The sequence below is a fragment of the Phaenicophaeus curvirostris genome, unplaced genomic scaffold (assembly GCF_032191515.1).
Source record: "Phaenicophaeus curvirostris isolate KB17595 unplaced genomic scaffold, BPBGC_Pcur_1.0 scaffold_55, whole genome shotgun sequence".
In the NCBI taxonomy this organism is placed as follows: Eukaryota; Metazoa; Chordata; class Aves; order Cuculiformes; family Cuculidae; genus Phaenicophaeus; species Phaenicophaeus curvirostris.
Genome location: NW_027206677.1, coordinates 1,197,055 through 1,217,743, shown reverse-complemented (window position 1 = coordinate 1,217,743; position 20,689 = coordinate 1,197,055). Strand labels below are relative to the sequence as shown.

General features: G+C 54.1%; 1 protein-coding gene across 1 annotated transcript in view; it reads left to right on the top strand.

The window, feature by feature from the left end:
* The window catches only part of RUSF1 (RUS family member 1), a 34,608-nt gene that overhangs the window by 1,672 nt on the left and 12,247 nt on the right, over positions 1 to 20,689 (top strand). Inside the window, exons 3-9 of the mRNA XM_069881635.1 lie at positions 499 to 613; positions 9,714 to 9,759; positions 9,994 to 10,026; positions 14,101 to 14,206; positions 16,379 to 16,480; positions 17,981 to 18,051; positions 18,642 to 18,805. Of these exons, the coding sequence (XP_069737736.1) occupies positions 499 to 613; positions 9,714 to 9,759; positions 9,994 to 10,026; positions 14,101 to 14,206; positions 16,379 to 16,480; positions 17,981 to 18,051; positions 18,642 to 18,805 (637 nt within the window). The remainder of the gene's footprint in view (positions 1 to 498; positions 614 to 9,713; positions 9,760 to 9,993; positions 10,027 to 14,100; positions 14,207 to 16,378; positions 16,481 to 17,980; positions 18,052 to 18,641; positions 18,806 to 20,689) is intronic.

Sequence of the window (20,689 nt, the reverse complement as noted above, 5' to 3'; positions counted from 1 at the left end):
CACTGGGAGGGCACTGGGAGGGACTAGGAGGGCACTGGGAGGGGCTGGGAGGGGACTGGGGGCACTGGGAGGGCACTGGGAGGGGCTGGGAGGGGACTGGGGGCACTGGGAGGGCACTGGGAGGGGACTGGGGGCACTGGGAGGGACTGGGAGGGCACTGGGAGAGACTGGGAAGGGATTGGGGGCACTGGGAGGGGACTGGGATGGACTGGGGGGGACTGGGATGGACTGGGAGGGGACTGGGAGGCACTGGGAGGGACTGGGAGGGACTCAAGTGATACTGGTTTGTACTGGGTGAGACTGGAGGGTACTGGGGGCTGGCAGGGGTTACTGGGTGTTACTGGTTTGTACTGGTGTTACTGGTCAGGCTCTGTGCAGCTGGCTGGGGGGTTCCTGGGGGTCACTAGGATTACTGGTTTGCACTGGTTTGTACTGGTTTATACTGGTTTGTACTGGTTTGTACTGGTGTGTACTGGTCTGTACCGGTTCGGTGCTCAGGCGCTGTGCAGCTCGCTGTGCGGGGCTCTGTCCACGCGCTCCGTGCTCCAGGCCGTCGGGGTGGGGGACGCGGCCGCCACCGTCACCGCGGCCTCCCTGGCCTGGCTGCTGCGCGGTGAGACCCCCCCCGCACCCCAAACTCCCCCCCCGCACCCCAAAATCCCCTCCTGGACCCCAAAATCCCCCTTTTTCAACCCCAGATCTCCCCTTTTTACCCCAAAATCCCCTCCTGGACCCCAAAATCCCCCCTTTTCATCCCCAAAATCCCCTCTTGGACCCCAAAATCCCCCCTTTTCATCCCAAAATCTCCCCTTTTTACCACCAAATCCTCTCTTAGACCCCAAAATCCCCCCTTTTCACCCCAAAATCCCCTCTTGGACCCCAAAATCCCCCCTTTTCATCCCAAAATCTCCCCTTTTTACCACCAAATCCTCTCTTAGACCCCAAAATCCCCCCTTTTCACCCCAAAATCCCCTCTTGGACCCCAAAATCCCCCCTTTTCATCCCAAAATCTCCCCTTTTTACCACCAAATCCTCTCTTAGACCCCAAAATCCCCCCTTTTCACCCCAAAATCCCCTCTTGGACCCCAAAATCCCCCCTTTTCATCCCCAAAATCCCCTCTTGGACCCCAAAATCCCCCCTTTTCATCCCAAAATCTCCCCTTTTTACCACCAAATCCTCTCTTAGACCCCAAAATCCCCCCTTTTCACCCCAAAATCCCCTCTTGGACCCCAAAATCCCCCCTTTTCATCCCCAAAATCCCCTCTTGGACCCCAAAATCCCCCCTTTTCATCCCAAAATCTCCCCTTTTTACCACCAAATCCTCTCTTAGACCCCAAAATCCCCCCTTTTCACCCCAAAATCCCCTCTTGGACCCCAAAATCCCCCCTTTTCATCCCAAAATCTCCCCTTTTTACCACCAAATCCTCTCTTAGACCCCAAAATCCCCCCTTTTCACCCCAAAATCCCCTCTTGGACCCCAAAATCCCCCCTTTTCATCCCCAAAATCCCCTCTTGGACCCCAAAATCCCCCCTTTTCATCCCAAAATCTCCCCTTTTTACCACCAAATCCTCTCTTAGACCCCAAAATCCCCCCTTTTCACCCCAAAATCCCCTCTTGGACCCCAAAATCCCCCCTTTTCATCCCCAAAATCCCCTCTTGGACCCCAAAATCCCCCCTTTTCATCCCAAAATCTCCCCTTTTTACCACCAAATCCTCTCTTAGACCCCAAAATCCCCCCTTTTCACCCCAAAATCCCCTCTTGGACCCCAAAATCCCCCCTTTTCATCCCAAAATCTCCCCTTTTTACCACCAAATCCTCTCTTAGACCCCAAAATCCCCCCTTTTCACCCCAAAATCCCCTCTTGGACCCCAAAATCCCCCCTTTTCATCCCAAAATCTCCCCTTTTTACCACCAAATCCTCTCTTAGACCCCAAAATCCCCCCTTTTCACCCCAAAATCCCCTCTTGGACCCCAAAATCCCCCCTTTTCATCCCCAAAATCCCCTCTTGGACCCCAAAATCCCCCCTTTTCATCCCAAAATCTCCCCTTTTTACCACCAAATCCTCTCTTAGACCCCAAAATCCCCCCTTTTCACCCCAAAATCCCCTCTTGGACCCCAAAATCCCCCCTTTTTACCCCAAAATCCCATCCTGGACCCCAAAATCTCCCCTTTTCACACCAAAATCTCCCCTTTTTACTCCACAATCCCTTCTTGGACCCCAAAATCCTCCCTTTTCACCCCAAAATCCCCTCCTGGACCCCAAAATCCCTCCCTATCACCCCAAAATCCCCTCCCGGACCCCAAATTCACCCCCACATCCTCCCTTTTCTTTCCCAAATCCTCCATTTTAACCCCCAAATCCCTTCCTGGACCCCCAAATCCTCCTTTTTTCACCCCAAAATCCCTTCTTGGACCCCAAAATCCTCCTTTTTTCACCCCCAAATCCTTTCTTGGACCCCAAAATCCTCCTTTTTTCACCCCAAAATCCCTTCTCGGACCCCAAAATCTTCCTTTTTTCACCCCAAAATCCCTTCTCGGACCCCAAAATCCTCCTTTTTTCCCCAAAAAATCTCTTCTTGGACCCCAAAATCCTCCTTTTTTCACCCCAAAATCCCTTCTTGGACCCCAAAATCCTCCTTTTTTCACCCCAAAATCCCTTCTTGGACCCCAAAATCCTCCTTTTTTCACCCCAAAATCCCTTCTTGGACCCCAAAATCCTCCTTTTTTCACCCCAAAATCCCTTCTTGGACCCCAAAATCCTCCTTTTTTCACCCCCAAATCCCTTCTTGGACCCCAAAATCCTCCTTTTTTCGCCCCAAAATCCCTTCTTGGACCCCCAAATCCTCCTTTTTTCACCCCAAAATCCCTTCTTGGACCCCAAAATCCTCCTTTTTTGCCCCAAAATCCCTTCTTGGACCCCAAAATCCTCCTTTTTTCCCCAAAAAATCCCCTCCTGGACCCCAAAATCTCCCCTTTTCACCCAAAAATCCCCTCCTGGACCCCAAAATCCCCCTTTTTCATCCCCAAATCTCCCCTTTTCACCACCAAACCTCCTCTTAGACCCCTAAATCTCCCTTTTTCACCCCAAAATCCCTCCATTTCATCCCAAATCCCTCACTTTGACCTCCAAATCCTCCTTTTTTCACCCCCAAATCCCTCCTTGGACCCCAAAATCCTCCTTATTTCACCCCCAAATCCCTCCTTGGACCCCAAAATCCTCCTTTTTTCACCCCAAAATCCCTTCTTGGACCCCAAAATCCTCCTTTTTTCACCCCAAAAATCCCTTCTTGGACCCCCAAATCCTCCTTTTTCACCCCAAAATCCCTTCTTGGACCCCAAAATCCTCCTTTTTTCACCCCCAAATCCCTCCTTGGACCCCCAAATCCTCCTTTTTTCACCCCCAAATCCCTCCTTGGACCCCAAAATCCTCCTTTTTTCACCCCAAAATCCCTTCGTGGACCCCAAAATCCTCCTTTTTTCACCCCCAAATCCCTTCTTGGACCCCAAAATCCTCCTTTTTTCACCCCCAAATCCTCCTTTTTTCACCCCCAAATCCCTTCTTGGACCCCGAAATCCTCCGTATTTCGCCCCAAAATCCCTTCTTGGACCCCAAAATCCTCCTTTTTTCACCCCAAAATCCCTTCTTGGACCCCCAAATCCTCCTTTTTTCACCCCAAAATCCCTTCCTGAACCCCCAAATCCTCCTTTTTTCCCCAAAAAATCCCCTCTTGGACCCCAAAATCCCCCCTTTTTACCCCAAAATCCCCTCCTGGACCCCAAAATCTCCCCTTTTCACACCAAAATCTCCCCTTTTTACTCCAAAATCCCTTCTTGGACCCCAAAATCCCTCCCTTTCACCCCAAAATCCCCTCCCGGACCCCAAATTCACCCCCACATCCTCCCTTTTCTTTCCCAAATCCTCCATTTTCACCCCCAAATCCCTTCCTGGACCCCCAAATCCTCCTTTTTTCGCCCCAAAATCCCTTCTTGGACCCCCAAATCCTCCTTTTTTCACCCCCAAATCCCTTCCTGGACCCCAAAATCCTCCTTTTTTCACCCCAAAATCCCTTCTTGGACCCCAAAATCCTCCTTTTTTCACCCCAAAATCCCTTCCTGGACCCCAAAATCCTCCTTTTTTCACCCCAAAATCCCTTCTTGGACCCCAAAATCCTCCTTTTTTCACCCCCAAATCCCTTCTTGGACCCCAAAATTCTCCTTTTTTCACCCCAAAATCCCTTCCTGAACCCCAAAATCCTCCTTTTTTCACCCCCAAATCCCTTCTTGGACCCCAAAATCCTCCTTTTTTCACCCCCAAATGTCTTCCTGGACCCCAAAATCCTCCTTTTTTCACCCCCAAATCCCTTCTTGGACCCCAAAATTCTCCTTTTTTCACCCCAAAATCCCTTCCTGGACCCCAAAATCCTCCTTTTTTCACCCCCAAATCCCTTCCTGAACCCCAAAATCCTCCTTTTTTCACCCCCAAATCCCTTCTTGGACCCCAAAATCCTCCTTTTTTCACCCCAAAATCCCTTCTTGGACCCCAAAATCCTCCTTTTTTCACCCCCAAATCCCTTCTTGGACCCCAAAATCTTCCTTTTTTCACCCCAAAATCCCTTCTCGGACCCCAAAATCTTCCTTTTTTCACCCCAAAATCCCTTCGTGGACCCCAAAATCCTCCTTTTTTCACCCCCAAATCCCTTCCTGAACCCCAAAATCCTCCTTTTTTCACCCCCAAATCCCTTCTTGGACCCCAAAATCCTCCTTTTTTCACCCCAAAATCCCTTCTTGGACCCCAAAATCCTCCTTTTTTCACCCCCAAATCCCTTCTTGGACCCCAAAATCTTCCTTTTTTCACCCCAAAATCCCTTCTCGGACCCCAAAATCTTCCTTTTTTCACCCCAAAATCCCTTCGTGGACCCCAAAATCCTCCTTTTTTCACCCCCAAATCCCTTCCTGGACCCCAAAATCCTCCTTTTTCACCCCCAAATCCCTTCTTGGACCCTAAAATCCTCCTTTTTCACCCCAAAATCCCTTCTTGGACCCCAAAATCTTCCTTTTTTCACCCCAAAATCCCTTCTTGGACCCCAAAATCTTCCTTTTTTCACCCCCAAATCCCTTCTTGGACCCCCAAATCCTCGTTTTTTCACCCCAAAATCCCTTCCTGGACCCCAAAATCCTCCTTTTTTCACCCCCAAATCCCTTCTTGGACCCCCAAATCCTCCTTTTTTGCCCCAAAATCCCTTCTTGGACCCCCAAATCTTCCTTTTTTCACCCCAAAATCCCTTCCTGGACCCCAAAATCCTCCTTTTTTCACCCCAAAATCCCTTCTTGGACCCCAAAATCCTCCTTTTTTCACCCCAAAATCCCTTCCTGGACCCCAAAATCCTCCTTTTTTCACCCCCAAATCCCTTCTTAGACCCCAAAATCCTCCTTTTTCACCCCAAAATCCCTTCTTGGACCCTAAAATCCTCCTTTTTCACCCCAAAATCCCTTCCTGGACCCCAAAATCCTCCTTTTTTCACCCCCAAATCCCTTCTTGGACCCCCAAATCCTCGTTTTTTCACCCCAAAATCCCTTCCTGGACCCCAAAATCCTCCTTTTTTTTCACCCCAAAATCCCTTCTCGGACCCCAAAATCCTCCTTTTTTCACCCCAAAATCCCTTCTTGGACCCCAAAATCCTCCTTTTTTCACCCCAAAATCCCTTCTTGGACCCCAAAATCCTCCTTTTTTCACCCCCAAATCCCTTCTTGGACCCTAAAATCCTCCTTTTTCACCCCAAAATCCCTTCTTGGACCCCAAAATCTTCCTTTTTTCACCCCAAAATCCCTTCTTGGACCCCAAAATCTTCCTTTTTTCACCCCCAAATCCCTTCTTGGACCCCCAAATCCTCCTTTTTTCACCCCAAAATCCCTTCCTGGACCCCAAAATCCTCCTTTTTTCACCCCCAAATCCCTTCTTGGACCCCCAAATCCTCCTTTTTTGCCCCAAAATCCCTTCTTGGACCCCCAAATCTTCCTTTTTTCACCCCAAAATCCCTTCCTGGACCCCAAAATCCTCCTTTTTTCACCCCCAAATCCCTTCTTGGACCCCAAAATCCTCCTTTTTTCACCCCAAAATCCCTTCCTGGACCCCAAAATCCTCCTTTTTTCACCCCCAAATCCCTTCTTGGACCCCAAAATCCTCCTTTTTCACCCCAAAATCCCTTCTTGGACCCTAAAATCCTCCTTTTTCACCCCAAAATCCCTTCCTGGACCCCAAAATCCTCCTTTTTTCACCCCCAAATCCCTTCTTGGACCCCCAAATCCTCGTTTTTTCACCCCAAAATCCCTTCCTGGACCCCAAAATCCTCTTTTTTTTTCACCCCAAAATCCCTTCTCGGACCCCAAAATCCTCCTTTTTTCACCCCAAAATCCCTTCTTGGACCCCAAAATCCTCCTTTTTTCACCCCAAAATCCCTTCTTGGACCCCAAAATCCTCCTTTTTTCACCCCAAAATCCCTTCTTGGACCCCAAAATCCTCCTTTTTTCACCCCAAAAATCCCTTCTTGGACCCTAAAATCCTCCTTTTTCACCCCAAAATCCCTTCCTGGACCCCAAAATCCTCCTTTTTTCACCCCCAAATCCCTTCTTGGACCCCCAAATCCTCGTTTTTTCACCCCAAAATCCCTTCCTGGACCCCAAAATCCTCCTTTTTTTTCACCCCAAAATCCCTTCTCGGACCCCAAAATCCTCCTTTTTTCACCCCAAAATCCCTTCTTGGACCCCAAAATCCTCCTTTTTTCACCCCCAAATCCCTTCCTGGACCCCAAAATCCTCCTTTTTTCACCCCAAAATCCCTTCTTGGACCCCCAAATCCTCCTTTTTTCACCCCAAAATCCCTTCCTGAACCCCCAAATCCTCCTTTTTTCCCCAAAAAATCCCCTCTTGGACCCCAAAATCCCCCCTTTTTACCCCAAAATCCCCTCCTGGACCCCAAAATCTCCCCTTTTCACACCAAAATCTCCCCTTTTTACTCCAAAATCCCTTCTTGGACCCCAAAATCCTCCCTTTTCACCCCAAAATCCCCTCCTGGACCCCAAAATCCCTCCCTTTCACCCCAAAATCCCCTCCCGGACCCCAAATTCACCCCCACATCCTACCTTTTCTTTCCCAAATCCTCCATTTTCACCCCCAAATCCCTTCCTGGACCCCCAAATCCTCCTTTTTTCACCCCAAAATCCCTTCTTGGACCCCAAAATCCTCCTTTTTTCACCCCAAAATCCCTTCCTGGACCCCAAAATCCTCCTTTTTTCACCCCAAAATCCCTTCTTGGACCCCAAAATCCTCCTTTTTTCACCCCAAAATCCCTTCCTGGACCCCAAAATCCTCCTTTTTTCACCCCAAAATCCCTTCTTGGACCCCAAAATCCTCCTTTTTTCACCCCCAAATCCCTTCGTGGACCCCAAAATCCTCCTTTTTTCACCCCCAAATCCCTCCTTGGACCCCAAAATCCTCCTTTTTTCACCCCAAAATCCCTTCTTGGACCTCCAAATCCTCATTTTTTCACCCCCAAATCCCTTCTTGGACCCCAAAATCCTCCTTTTTTGCCCCAAAATCCCTTCCTGGACCCCAAAATCCTCCTTTTTTCACCCCAAAATCCCTTCCTGGACCCCAAAATCCTCCTTTTTTCACCCCAAAATCACTTCCTGGACCCCAAAATCCTCCTTTTTTCACCCCAAAAACACTTCCTGGACCCCAAAATCCTCCTTATTTCCCCAAAATCCCTTCCTGGACCCCAAAATCCTCCTTTTTTCACCCCCAAATCCCTTCCTGGACCCCAAAATCCTCATTTTTTCACCCCCAAATCCCTTCTTGGACCCCAAAATCCTCCGTTTTTCGCCCCAAAATCCCTTCCTGGACCCCAAAATCCTCCTTTTTTCGCCCCCAAATCCCTTCTTGGACCCCAAAATCCTCCTTTTTTCACCCCAAAATCCCTTCCTGGACCCCAAAATCCTCCTTTTTTCACCCCCAAATCCCTTCTTGGACCCCAAAATCCTCATTTTTTCACCCCCAAATCCCTTCCTGGACCCCAAAATCCTCCTTTTTTCACCCCCAAATCCCTTCTTGGACCCCAAAATCCTCCTTTTTTCACCCCAAAATCCCTTCTTGGACCCCCAAATCCTCCTTTTTTCACCCCCAAATCCCTTCGTGGACCCCCAATTCCTCATTTTTCACCCCAAAATCCCTTCTTAGACCCCAAAATCCTCCTTTTTTCACCCCAAAATCCCTTCCTGGACCCCAAAATCCTCCTTTTTTCACCCCAAAATCACTTCCTGGACCCCAAAATCCTCCTTTTTTCACCCCAAAAACACTTCCTGGACCCCAAAATCCTCCTTATTTCCCCAAAATCCCTTCTTGGACCCCAAAATCCTCCTTTTTTCACCCCAAAATCCCCTCTTGGACCCCAAAATCCTTTTTTCACCTCCAAATCCCTTCTTGGACCCTAAAATCCTCCTTTTTCACCCCAAAATCCCTTCCTGGACCCCAAAATCCTCCTTTTTTCGCCCCCAAATCCCTTCTTGGACCCCAAAATCCTCCTTTTTTCACCCCAAAATCCCTTCCTGGACCCCAAAATCCTCCTTTTTTCACCCCCAAATCCCTTCTTGGACCCCAAAATCCTCATTTTTTCACCCCCAAATCCCTTCCTGGACCCCAAAATCCTCCTTTTTTCACCCCCAAATCCCTTCTTGGACCCCAAAATCCTCCTTTTTTCACCCCAAAATCCCTTCTTGGACCCCCAAATCCTCCTTTTTTCACCCCCAAATCCCTTCGTGGACCCCCAATTCCTCATTTTTCACCCCAAAATCCCTTCTTAGACCCCAAAATCCCTTCCTGGACCCCAAAATCCTCCTTTTTTCACCCCAAAATCACTTCCTGGACCCCAAAATCCTCCTTTTTTCACCCCAAAAACACTTCCTGGACCCCAAAATCCTCCTTATTTCCCCAAAATCCCTTCTTGGACCCCAAAATCCTCCTTTTTTCACCCCAAAATCCCCTCTTGGACCCCAAAATCCTTTTTTCACCTCCAAATCCCTTCTTGGACCCTAAAATCCTCCTTTTTCACCCCAAAATCCCTTCTTGGACCCCAAAATCCTCCTTTTTTCACCCCCAAATCCCTTCTTGGACCCCAAAATCCTCATTTTTCACCCCAAAATCCCTTCTTGGACCCCAAAATCCTCATTTTTTCACCCCCAAATCCCTTCCTGGACCCCAAAATCCTCATTTTTTCACCCCCAAATCCCTTCTTGGACCCCAAAATCCTCCGTTTTTCGCCCCAAAATCCCTTCCTGGATCCCAAAATCCTCCTTTTTTCGCCCCCAAATCCCTTCTTGGACCCCAAAATCCTCCTTTTTTCACCCCAAAATCCCTTCCTGGACCCCAAAATCCTCCTTTTTTCACCCCCAAATCCCTTCTTGGACCCCAAAATCCTCCTTTTTTCACCCCCAAATCCCTTCTTGGACCCCAAAATCCTCCTTTTTTCACCCCCAAATCCCTTCTTGGACCCCAAAATCCTCCTTTTTTCACCCCCAAATCCCTCCTTGGACCCCAAAATCCTCCTTTTTTCACCCCCAAATCCCTTCTTGGACCCCAAAATCCTCCTTTTTTCCCCAAAAAATCCCTTTTTGGACCCCAAAATCCCAGTTTTTCACCCCAAACTCTGTCCCCGCAGATGGGGTGGGGATTGTGACCCGCATCACCTTCGCCTGGCTGCAGGGGTGAGACTGGGAGGGGACTGGGGGGGTACTGGGAGGGGACTGGGGGGGTACTGGGAGGGTACTGGGGGGCACTGGGAGGGTACTGGGGGGCACTGGGAGGGACTGGGGTGGAACTGGGAGGGACTGGGGGGCGCTGGGAGGGACTGGGGGGCACTGGGAGGGACTGGGGGGCACTGGGAGCCGGCACTGGGAGCACTGGGAGTTACTGGTTTCCCTTCCCCCCCCCAAAACCAGGAGCCACCTGGACTGCGAGGCCAAGCAGTGGCGGTGAGCGAGGCCACGCCCCCTTTCCTTAAGCCACGCCCACTCATAGCTATAACATTATATATAGACCACGCCCCCTCCCTTAAGCCACGCCCCCTCCCTTAAGCCACGCCCCATCATAGATATAACACTACATATAGACCACGCCCCTTTCGTTAAGCGACGCCCACTCATAGCTATAAACTATCTATAGACCACGCCCCCTCCCTTAAGCCACGCCCACTCATAGCTATAAACTCTCTATAGACCACGCCCCCTCCTTAAGCCACGCCCACTCATAGCTATAAACTCTCTATAGACCACGCCCCCTCCCTTAAGCCACGCCCACCCATAGATAGAGCATTATATACAGACCACGCCCCCCCAAGCCACGCCCACTCATAGACATAACACTATATATAGACCACGCCCCTTCCTCAAGCCACGCCCACTCATAGATATAACGCTATATATAGGCTACGCCCCCTCCCTTAAGCCACGCCCCCTCCCTTAAGCCATGCCCCATCATAGATATAACACTATATATAGACCACGCCCCTTTCCTTAAGCCACGCCCACTCAGATATAACACTATATATAGACCACGCCCCTCCCTTAAGCCACGCCCCCTCCCTTAAGCCACGCCCACTCATAGCCATAACACTATATACAGACCACGCCCCCTCCTTTAAGCCACGCCCACCCATAGATATAACACTATATACAGACCACGCCCCCTCCCTTAAGCCACGCCCACTCATAGCTATAACATTATATACAGACCACGCCCCCTTCCTCAAGCCACGCCCCCCATAGCTATAGACTATCTATAGACCACGCCCCCTCCCTTAAGCCACGCCCCTCATAGATATAATACTATATAGGCCACGCCCCCTCCCTTAAGCCACGCCCACTCATAGCCACACTAGATATAGAACACGCCCCTCCCTAAAGCCACGCCCCCTCATAGACATAACACTACATATAGACCACGCCCCCTCCCCTAAGCCACGCCCACTCTCAGATATAACACTATATAGGCCACGCCCCTCCCTCAAGCCACGCCCACTCATGGCTATAAACTATATATACCACGCCCCTAAAGCCACGCCCCCTCCCTTAAGCCACGCCCCTCATAGATATAACACTACATATAGACCACGCCCCCTCCCTTAAGCCACGCCCACTCATAGCTATAACACTATATACAGACCAGGCCCCTCCCTTAAGCCACGCCCACACATAGCTATAACATTATATATAGGCCACGCCCCTCCCTTAAGCCACGCCCCCTCCCTTAAGCCACGCCCGCTCATAGATATAACACTACATATAGACCACGCCCCTCCCTTAAGCCACGCCCACCCATAGATATAACACTACAGACCACGCCACCTCCCTTAAGCCACGCCCACTCATAGCCATAACACTATATATAGACCACGCCCCTCCCATAAGCCATGCCCCCTCCCTTAAGCCACGCCCACTCATAGCCATGACACTATATATAGGCCACGCCCCCTCCCTTAAGCCACGCCCACTCATAGCTATAACACTATATACAGACCACGCCCCCTCCCTTAAGCCACGCCCCCTCCATACACCCCAATAGAGCGAAGACCACGCCCCCTCCCTTAAGCCACGCCCACTCATAGACACACTATATATAGGCCACGCCCCTCCCTTAAGCCACGCCCCCTCCACACACCTCAATAGACCGAAGACCACGCCCCCTCAATTACCATATTAGGCCACGCCCCCACCATCCCTTACTGCAGCCGAGCCCCCAAGCCCGTGTTTGACTCTAAAATCTCTTATTTTTACCTCAAAAAATGCCTCTGAGCGCCCCGAATCCCACCCATCTCCCCCCAAAACCTGCCCCAGCAACTCCAAAATCCATCGATTTCACCCCAAAACCCCTCATGGATGCCAAAATCCCTGAATTTCGTCCCCAAAATCCCTGTTTGAGCCCCAAATCCCTCACTTTGAGCCCCCAAACCTACGTTTGATCCTAAAATCTTCTATTTTTACCTCAAAATGTGCCCCAAACCCCTCAAATCCCACCCATTTCGCCTCAAATTCTTCTCCAACACACCCAAAATCCATCGATTTAACCCGCAAATCCCCCCTGGACCCCAAATTCCTTGAATTTTACCCCAAATCCCTCACTTTGAGCCCCCAAATCCTACATTTGACCCTAAAATCTTCTATTTCTACCTCAAAATGGCCCCCAGAACCCTAAATCCAACCCCTTCCACCCCAAAATCTGACCCAACATCCCCCAAATCCATCAAATTAACCCTAAAACTCCTCCGGGACCCCAAAATCCCTGAATTTTACCCCAAATCCCTCACTTTGAGCCCCAAATCCCTCAATTTGAGCCCCAAATCCCTCAATTTGAGCCTCAAAACCTACATTTCACCCTAAAACCTTCTCTTTTTACCTCAAAATGTGCCCCCAAACCCCCAAATCCCACCCATTTCACCTCAAATTCTTCTCCAACACCCCCAAAATCCATCGATTTCACCCCAAAACCTCCTCTTTGACCCCAAAATCCCTGAATTTCACCCCAAATCCCTCACTTTGAGCCCCAAATCCCTCACTTTGAGCCCCAAAACCTACATTTCACCCTAAAACCTTCTCTTTTTACCTCAAAGTGGGCCCCAAAACCCTCAAATCCCACCCATTTCACCTCAAATTCTTCTCCAACACCCCCAAATCCATCGATTTCACCCCAAAACCTCCTCTTTGACCCCCAAATCCCTGAATTTCACCCCAAATCCCTCACTTTGAGCCCCAAATCCTACATTTGTCCCTAAAACCTTCTATTTTTACCTCAAAATGGCCCCCAGAACCCTAAATCCCACCCCTTCCACCCCAAAATCCATCAAATCAACCCTAAGACTCCTCCGGGATCACAAAATCCTGGAATTTTACCCCAAATTCCTTGAATTTTACCCCAAATCCCTCCCTTTGAGCCCCAAATCCTACATTTGACCCTAAAATCTTCTATTTCTACCTCAAAATGGCCCCCAGAACCCTAAATCCCACCCCTTCCACCCCAAAATCTGAACCAACATCCCCAAAATCCATCAAATCAACCCTAAAACTCCTCCGGGATCACAAAATCCTGGAATTTTACCCCAAATTCCTTGAATTTTACCCCAAATCCCTCACTTTGAGCCCCAAAATCCCTCACTTTGAGCCCCAAAATCTCTTTTTACCTCAAAATGTGCCCAAAACCCCCAAATCCCACCCATTTCGCCTCAAATTCTTCTCCAACACCCCCAAAATCCATCGATTTCACCCCAAAACCTCCTCTTTGACCCCCAAATCCCTGAATTTCACCCCCAAATCCCTCACTTTGAGCCCCCAAATCCCTCACTTTGACCCCCAAAACCTACATTTCACCCTAAAACCTTTTTACCTCAAAATGTGCCCCAAAACCCCCAAATCCCACACATTTCGCCTCAAATTCTTCTCCAACCCCCCAAAATCCATCGATTTCACCCCAAAACCTCCTCTTTGACCCCAAAATCCCTGAATTTTACCCCAAATCCCTCACTTTGACCCCCAAAACCTACATTTCACCCTAAAACCTTCTCTTTTTACCTCAAAGTGGGCCCCAAAACCCTCAAATCCCACCCATTTCACCTGAAATTCTTCTCCAATCGCCCCAAAATCCATGGATTTCACCCCAAAACCTCCTCTTTGACCCCAAAATCCTTGAATTTCACCCCAAATCCCTCACTTTGAGCCCCCAAATCCCTCACTTTGAGCCTCAAAACCTACATTTTACCCTTAAACCCTCAAATCCCACCCGTTTCGCCTCAAATTCTTCTCCAACCCCCCCAAAATCCATCGATTTCACCCCAAAACCTCCTCTTTGACCCCAAAATCCTTCAATTTCACCCCAAAATCCCTTCCCTTTGCCACGAAGCCGCAACGCAAGATGGCGGCCAGTATCACGTGTCAAGGCGCGAGGCCACGCCCCCTCCGGTAGCGCTTTAATAGGCGAGGCCACGCCCCCTCCCCATAGGAGTGAATAGGCGAGGCCCCGCCCCCTGGCGCCCCCACGTGACCCCGGCCCGCCAATAGGCTCGCGGCGGACCTGCTGAACGACGCGGCGCTGGCGCTGGAGCTGCTCGCGCCCGCCTGGCCGCGCGCCGGCCCCGCCCTCCTGCTGCTCGCGGCCGCTGTCAAGGTAACGGAGGAGGCCACGCCCACTGGGGGCTTTTGGCCACGCCCACTGGGGCTTCTGGCCACGCCCACTGGGGCTTTTGGCCACGCCCACCGATGGCTTTGGCCACGCCCACCGGGCCCTTGGCCACGCCCACTGACATTTGGCCATGCCCACCGCGCGGGAATGGAGGGGGCGGGCGGGGGGGAGCTAGGGGATACTGGGAGGCACTGGGGTGATAGTGGGAGGCACTGGGGTGATACTGGGGGGATTTAGGGGTTATTGGGAGGCACTGGGGTGATACTGGGGGAAACTGGGGTGATACTGGGGGAAACTGGGGGCACTTAGGGGTTACTGGGAGGCACTGGGGTGATACTGGGGGGATTTAGGGGTTACTGGGAGGCACTGGGGTGATACTGGGGGAAACTGGGGGCAGTTGGGGGTTTACTGGGAGGCACTGGGGTGATACTGGGTGGATTCAGGGTGATACTGGGAGGCACTGGGGTGATACCGGGGGGATATGGGGTGATACTAGGGGAAACTGGGGGCACTGGGGTGATGCTGGGAGGTACTGGGGTGATATTGGGGGGATTTAGGGTGATACTAGGGGAATCTGGGGTGATACTGGAGGAAACTGGGGGCACTTGGGAGTTACTGGGGTGATACTGGGGGGAACTGGGGGCACTTTGGGGTTACTGGGAGGCACTGGGGTGATACTGGGGGGATTTAGGGGTTACTGGGGGGAACTGGGGTGATACTGGGGGAATCTGGGGGCACTTAGGGGTTACTGGGAGGCACTGGGGTGATACTGGGAGGCACTGGGGTGATACTGGGGGGATTTAGGGTGATACTGGGAGGCACTGGGGTGATACTGGGGGGATATGGGGTGATACTGGGAGGCACTGGGGTGATACTGGGGGAAACTGGGGGCACTGGGGTGATACTGGGGGAAACTGGGGGAAACTGGGGGCACTTGGGAGTTACTGGGTGATACTGGGGGGAACTGGGGTGATACTGGGGGCACTTAGGGGTTACTGGGAGGCACTGGGGTGATACTGGAGGGATTTAGGGTGATACTGGGAGGCACTGGGGTGATACTGGGGGGATTTAGGGTGATACTGGGAGGCACTGGGGTGATACTGGGGGGATTTAGGGTGATACTGGGAGGCACTGGGGTGATACTGGGGGAAACTGGGGGCAGTTGGGGGTTACTGGGAGGCACTGGGGTGATACTGGGGTGATACTGGGGGAAACTGGGGGCACTTGGGAGTTACTGGGTGATACTGGGGGGAACTGGGGTGATACTGGGGGAAACTGGGGGCACTTAGGGGTTACTGGGAGGCACTGGGGTGATACTGGGAGGTACTGGGGTGATACTGGTTGGATTCAGGGTGATACTGGGAGGCACTGGGGTGATACTAGGGGATCTGGGGTGATACTGGGAGGCACTGGGTGATACTGGGGGAAACTGGGGCACTTGGGGGTTACTGGGGGATACTGGGAGGCACTGGGGTGATACTGGGGGGATATGGGGTGATACTGGGGGAAACTGGGGGCACTTAGGGGTTACTGGGTGATACTGGGGGGAACTGGGGTGATACTGGGGGAAACTGGGGGCACTTGGGAGTTACTGGGTGATACTGGGGGGAACTGGGGTGATACTGGGGGAAACTGGGGGCACTGGGGTGATACTGGGAGGCACTGGGGTGATACTGGGAGGTACTGGGGTGATACTGGGGGGATATGGGGTGATACTGGGAGGCACTGGGGTGATACTGGGGGAAACTGGGGGAAACTGGGGGCACTTGGGAGTTACTGGGTGATACTGGGGTGATACTGGGGGGAACTGGGGTGATACTGGGGGCACTTAGGGGTTACTGGGAGGCACTGGGGTGATACTGGGAGGTACTGGGGTGATACTGGGAGGCACTGGGGTGATACTGGGGGGCACTTGGGGGTTACTGGGAGGCACTGGGGTGATACTGGGGGAAACTGGGGGCAGTTGGGGGTTTACTGGGAGGCACTGGGGTGATACTGGGGGAACTGGGGTGATCCCGGGAGGCTCTGAGTGGCGCTTAGGGGGGATACTGGGCGATACTGGGAGGCCCTGGGTGACGCTACGAGGATACTGGGAAGGGAGCTGGGTGGGTGCTGGGGCGGTACTGGTCCATACTGGGAGCACTGGTGCCGCCCCAGTGCGTGGTGGGCGTGGCGGGAGGGGCCACGCGGGCGGCGCTCGCCGTTCACCAGGCCCGGAGCGACAACGTGGCCGACGTGGCCGCCAAGGACGGCAGCCAGGTAACTGGGAGCACTGGGAGGGCACTGGGAGGGACTGGGAAGGGACTGGGGGGCACTGGGACGGACTGGGAGGGACTGGGAAGGGGTTGGGAGGCACTGGGAGGGGATTGAGGGGCACTGGGATGGACTGGGAGGGCAATTGGGAGCACTGGGAGGGCACTGGGAAGCACTGGGAGGAACTGGGAGGGACTGGGACAGGGTTGGGAGGCACTAGGAGGGATTGGGAAGGGACTGGGAGGCACTGGGAATGACTGGGAGGCACTGGGGGGGACTGGGAAGCACTGGGAGGGGCTTGAGGGGCACTGGGATGGACTGGGAGGGCAATTGGGAGCACTGGGAGGGCACTGGGAGGGACTCTGAGGGAACTGGGAGGGACTGGGAAGGGATTGGGAAGGGACTGGGAAGGGACTGGGAGGCACTGGGAGGGGATTGAGGAGGGACTGGGAGCACTGGGATGGACTAGGGGGGTACTGGGAGGCACTGGGAGGGGATTGGGAGGCACTGGGAGGGGATTGAGGGGCACTGGGATGGACTGGGAGGGCAATTGGGAGCACTGGGAGGGACTGGGAGGGATTCTGAGGGAACTGGGAAGCACTGGGAGGCACTGGGAGAGGACTGGAAGGCACTAGGAGGGATTGGGAAGGGACTGGGAGGCACTGGGAGAGGACTGGGAGGCACTGGGAACGACTGGGAGGCACTGGGAGGGCACTGGGAGGGACTCTGAGGGAACTGGGAGGGACTGGGAGGCACTGGGGGGGACTGGGAAGCACTGGGAGGGGATTGAGGGGCACTGGGATGGACTGGGAGGGCAATTGGGAGCACTGGGAGAGCACTGGGAGGGACTCTGAGGGAACTGGGAGGGATTGGGAAGGGATTGGGAAGGGACTGGGAAGGGACTGGGAGGCACTGGGAGGGGATTGAGGAGGGACTGGGAGCACTGGGATGGACTAGGGGGGTACTGGGAGGCACTGGGAGGGGATTGGGAGGCACTGGGAGGGGATTGAGGGGCACTGGGATGGACTGGGAGGGCAATTGGGAGCACTGGGAGGGCACTGGGAGGGACTCTGAGGGAACTGGGAAGCACTGGGAGGCACTGGGAGAGGACTGGGAGGCACTAGGAGGGATTGGGAAGGGACTGGGAGGCACTGGGAACGACTGGGAGGCACTGGGAGGGCGCTGGGAGGGACTCTGAAGGAACTGGGAAGCACTGGGAGGGGATTGAGGGGGGACTGGGAGCACTGGGATGGACTAGGGGGCTACTGGGAGGCACTGGGATGGACTGGGAGGGCAACTGGGAGCACTGGGAGGGCACTGGGGTTGTATTGGGAGCAGTGGGGGGCGTGGTCAAGGGATGATTGACAGGCGAGGGGCGTGGTCACTGCAAAGGGGGCGTGGTCAAGGGATGATTGACAGGCGAGGGGGCGTGGTCACTGCAAAGGGGGCGTGGCCACGGCAAAGGGGGCGTGGCCAGGCTTTGATTGACGTGTGTGGGCGGGGCAGGAGACGCTGGTGAACGGGGCGGGGCTGCTGCTGGCGCTGGGGCTGCTGCCCCTGCTGGACGGGAGGCCCTGGTGAGTGACTGGGAGGCACTGGGAGGGGACTGGGAGGGACTGGGAGGAGCTGGGAGGGGATTGGGAGGATGAGGGAGGGGATGAGGAGGAGCTGGGAGGAACTGGGAGGGGATTGGGAGGATGCGCAAGGGGATTAGGATGAACTGGGAGGCACTGGGAGGGGGTTAGAAGGGACTGGGAGACACTGGGCGGAGGTGGGAGGGGGATTGGGAGGAACTGGTGTGGACTGGAAGGCACTGGGAGGGGATTGGGAGGGTGTGGGAGGGGATGAGGAGGAACTGGGAGGAACTGGGAGGGGACTGGGAGGAACTGGGAGGAACTGGTGTGGACTGGGAGAGGATTAGAAGGGACTGGGAGGCAGTGGGAGGGGACTGGGAGGAACTGGTGTGGACTGGGAGGCACTGGGAGGAGCTGAGAGGCACTGGGAGGGGACTGGGAGGAGCTGGGAGGGGACTGGGAGGGGACTGGGAGGAACTGGTGTGGACCGGGAGGCACTGGGAGGGGACTGGGAGGAACTGGTGTGGACTGGGAGGGACTGGGAGGGCCCCAGGGCCCTTACTGGTCTGTACTGGCCTTACTGGTCCCCCCAGGCTGACGGCGGCGGTGGCGGCGCTGCTGGTGGCCGGTCACGTGACCTGCAACGTGGGCGCCGTGCGGTCCCTGTGCCTGCGCGCCCCGAACCGGCCCCGCCTGCGCCTCGCGCTGCGCGCGGCCCTGAGGGGCGGGGCCTCGGCCGGCGGCGGCCAATCAGCAGGTAGCCTGGCCGGGGGGGCGGGGCCTGTGTGTCTATTGGGGTCTATGGAGGGGGCGGGGCCTGTGTGTCTATTGGGGTCTATGGAGGGGGCGGGGCCTGTGTGTCTATTGGGGTCTATGGAGGGGGCGGGGCCTGTGTGTCTATTGGGGTCTATGGAGGGGGCGGGGCTTGTGTGTCTATTGGGGTCTATGGAGGGGGCGTGGCTTGTGTGTCTATTGGGGTCTATGGAGGGGGCGTGGCTTGTGTGTGTATTGGGGTCTATGGAGGGGGCGTGGCTTGTGTGTCTATTGGGGTCTATGGAGGGGGCGTGGCCTGTGTGTCTATTGGGGTCTATGGAAGGGGCGTGGCTTGTGCTCATAATGGGGTCTATGGAGGGGGCGTGGCTTAGAAAGGGGGCGTGGCTTGTGTTTATAATGGAGTCTATGGAGGGGGCGTGGCTTGTGTGTCTATTGGGGTCTATGGAGGGGGCGTGGCCTGTGTGTCTATTGGGGTCTATGGAGGGGGCGTGGCCTGTGTGTCTATTGGGGTCTATGGAGGGGGCGTGGCCTGTGTGTCTATTGGGATCTATGGAGGGGGCGTGGCTTGTGTGTCTATTGGGGTCTATGGAGGGGGCGTGGCTTGTGTTTATAATGGGGTACTGGGGGTACTGGGATATACTGGAGGGGTGCTAGGGGTAAACTGGGAGGCACGGGAGGGGCACTGGGGGGTACTGGGAGGCACTGGGAGATACTGGGGTGACACTGTGTGGAGTAGAGTGTGATACTGGGGAAACTGGGAGGCAGTGGGGGTATACTGGGGTGTACTGGGAGACACTGGGAGGCACTGGGGATATACTGGGATATACTGGGATGTACTGGCAGGCACTGGAGGGGCACTAGAGGGGCACTGGGGATATACTGGGGGGCACTGGGAGGTACTGGGGGGCACTGCGAGGCACTGGAGGGGCACTGGGGATATACTGGGGTGTACTGGGAGGCACTGGGAGGTACTGGGATGCACTGGAGGGGCACTGGGGGTGTACTGGGGGGCACTGGGGGGCACTGGGAGGCACTGGAGGGGCACTGGGGATATACTGGGGTGTAGTGGGAGACACTGGGAGGCACTGGAGGGGCACTGGGGATATACTGGGGTGTACTGGGAGGTACTGGGATGCACTGGAGGGGCACTGGGGATATACTGGGGTGTACTGGGAGGCACTGGGAGGCACTAGAGGGGCACTGGGGATATACTGGGGTGTACTGGGAGGCACTGGGGGGCCAGCAGGATCCATGAAGGGGGCGTGGCTTGGAAAGGGGGCGTGGCTTGTGAGTATAATGGAGTCTATGGAGGGGGCGTGGCCTGTGTGTCTATTGGGGTCTATGGAGGGGGCGTGGCTTGTGTGTCTATTGGGGTCTATGGAGGGGGCGTGGCCTGTGTGTCTATTGGGGTCTATGGAGGGGGCGTGGCCTGTGTGTCTATTGGGGTCTATGGAGGGGGCGTGGCTTGTGTGTCTATTGGGGTCTATGGAGGGGGCGTGGCCTGTGTGTCTATTGGGGTCTATGGAGGGGGCGTGGCTTGTGTGTCTATTGGGGTCTATGGAGGGGGCGTGGCCTGTGTGTCTATTGGGGTCTATGGAGGGGGCGTGGCCTGTGTGTCTATTGGGGTCTATGGAGGGGGCGTGGCCTGTGTGTCTATTGGGGTCTATGGAGGGGGCGTGGCCTGTGTGTCTATTGGGGTCTATGGAGGGGGCGTGGCTTGTGTGTCTATTGGGGTCTATGGAGGGGGCGTGGCTTGTGTGTCTATTGGGGTCTATGGAGGGGGCGTGGCTTGTGTGTCTATTGGGGTCTATGGAGGGGGCGTGGCCTGTGTGTCTATTGGGGTCTATGGAGGGGGCGTGGCTTGTGT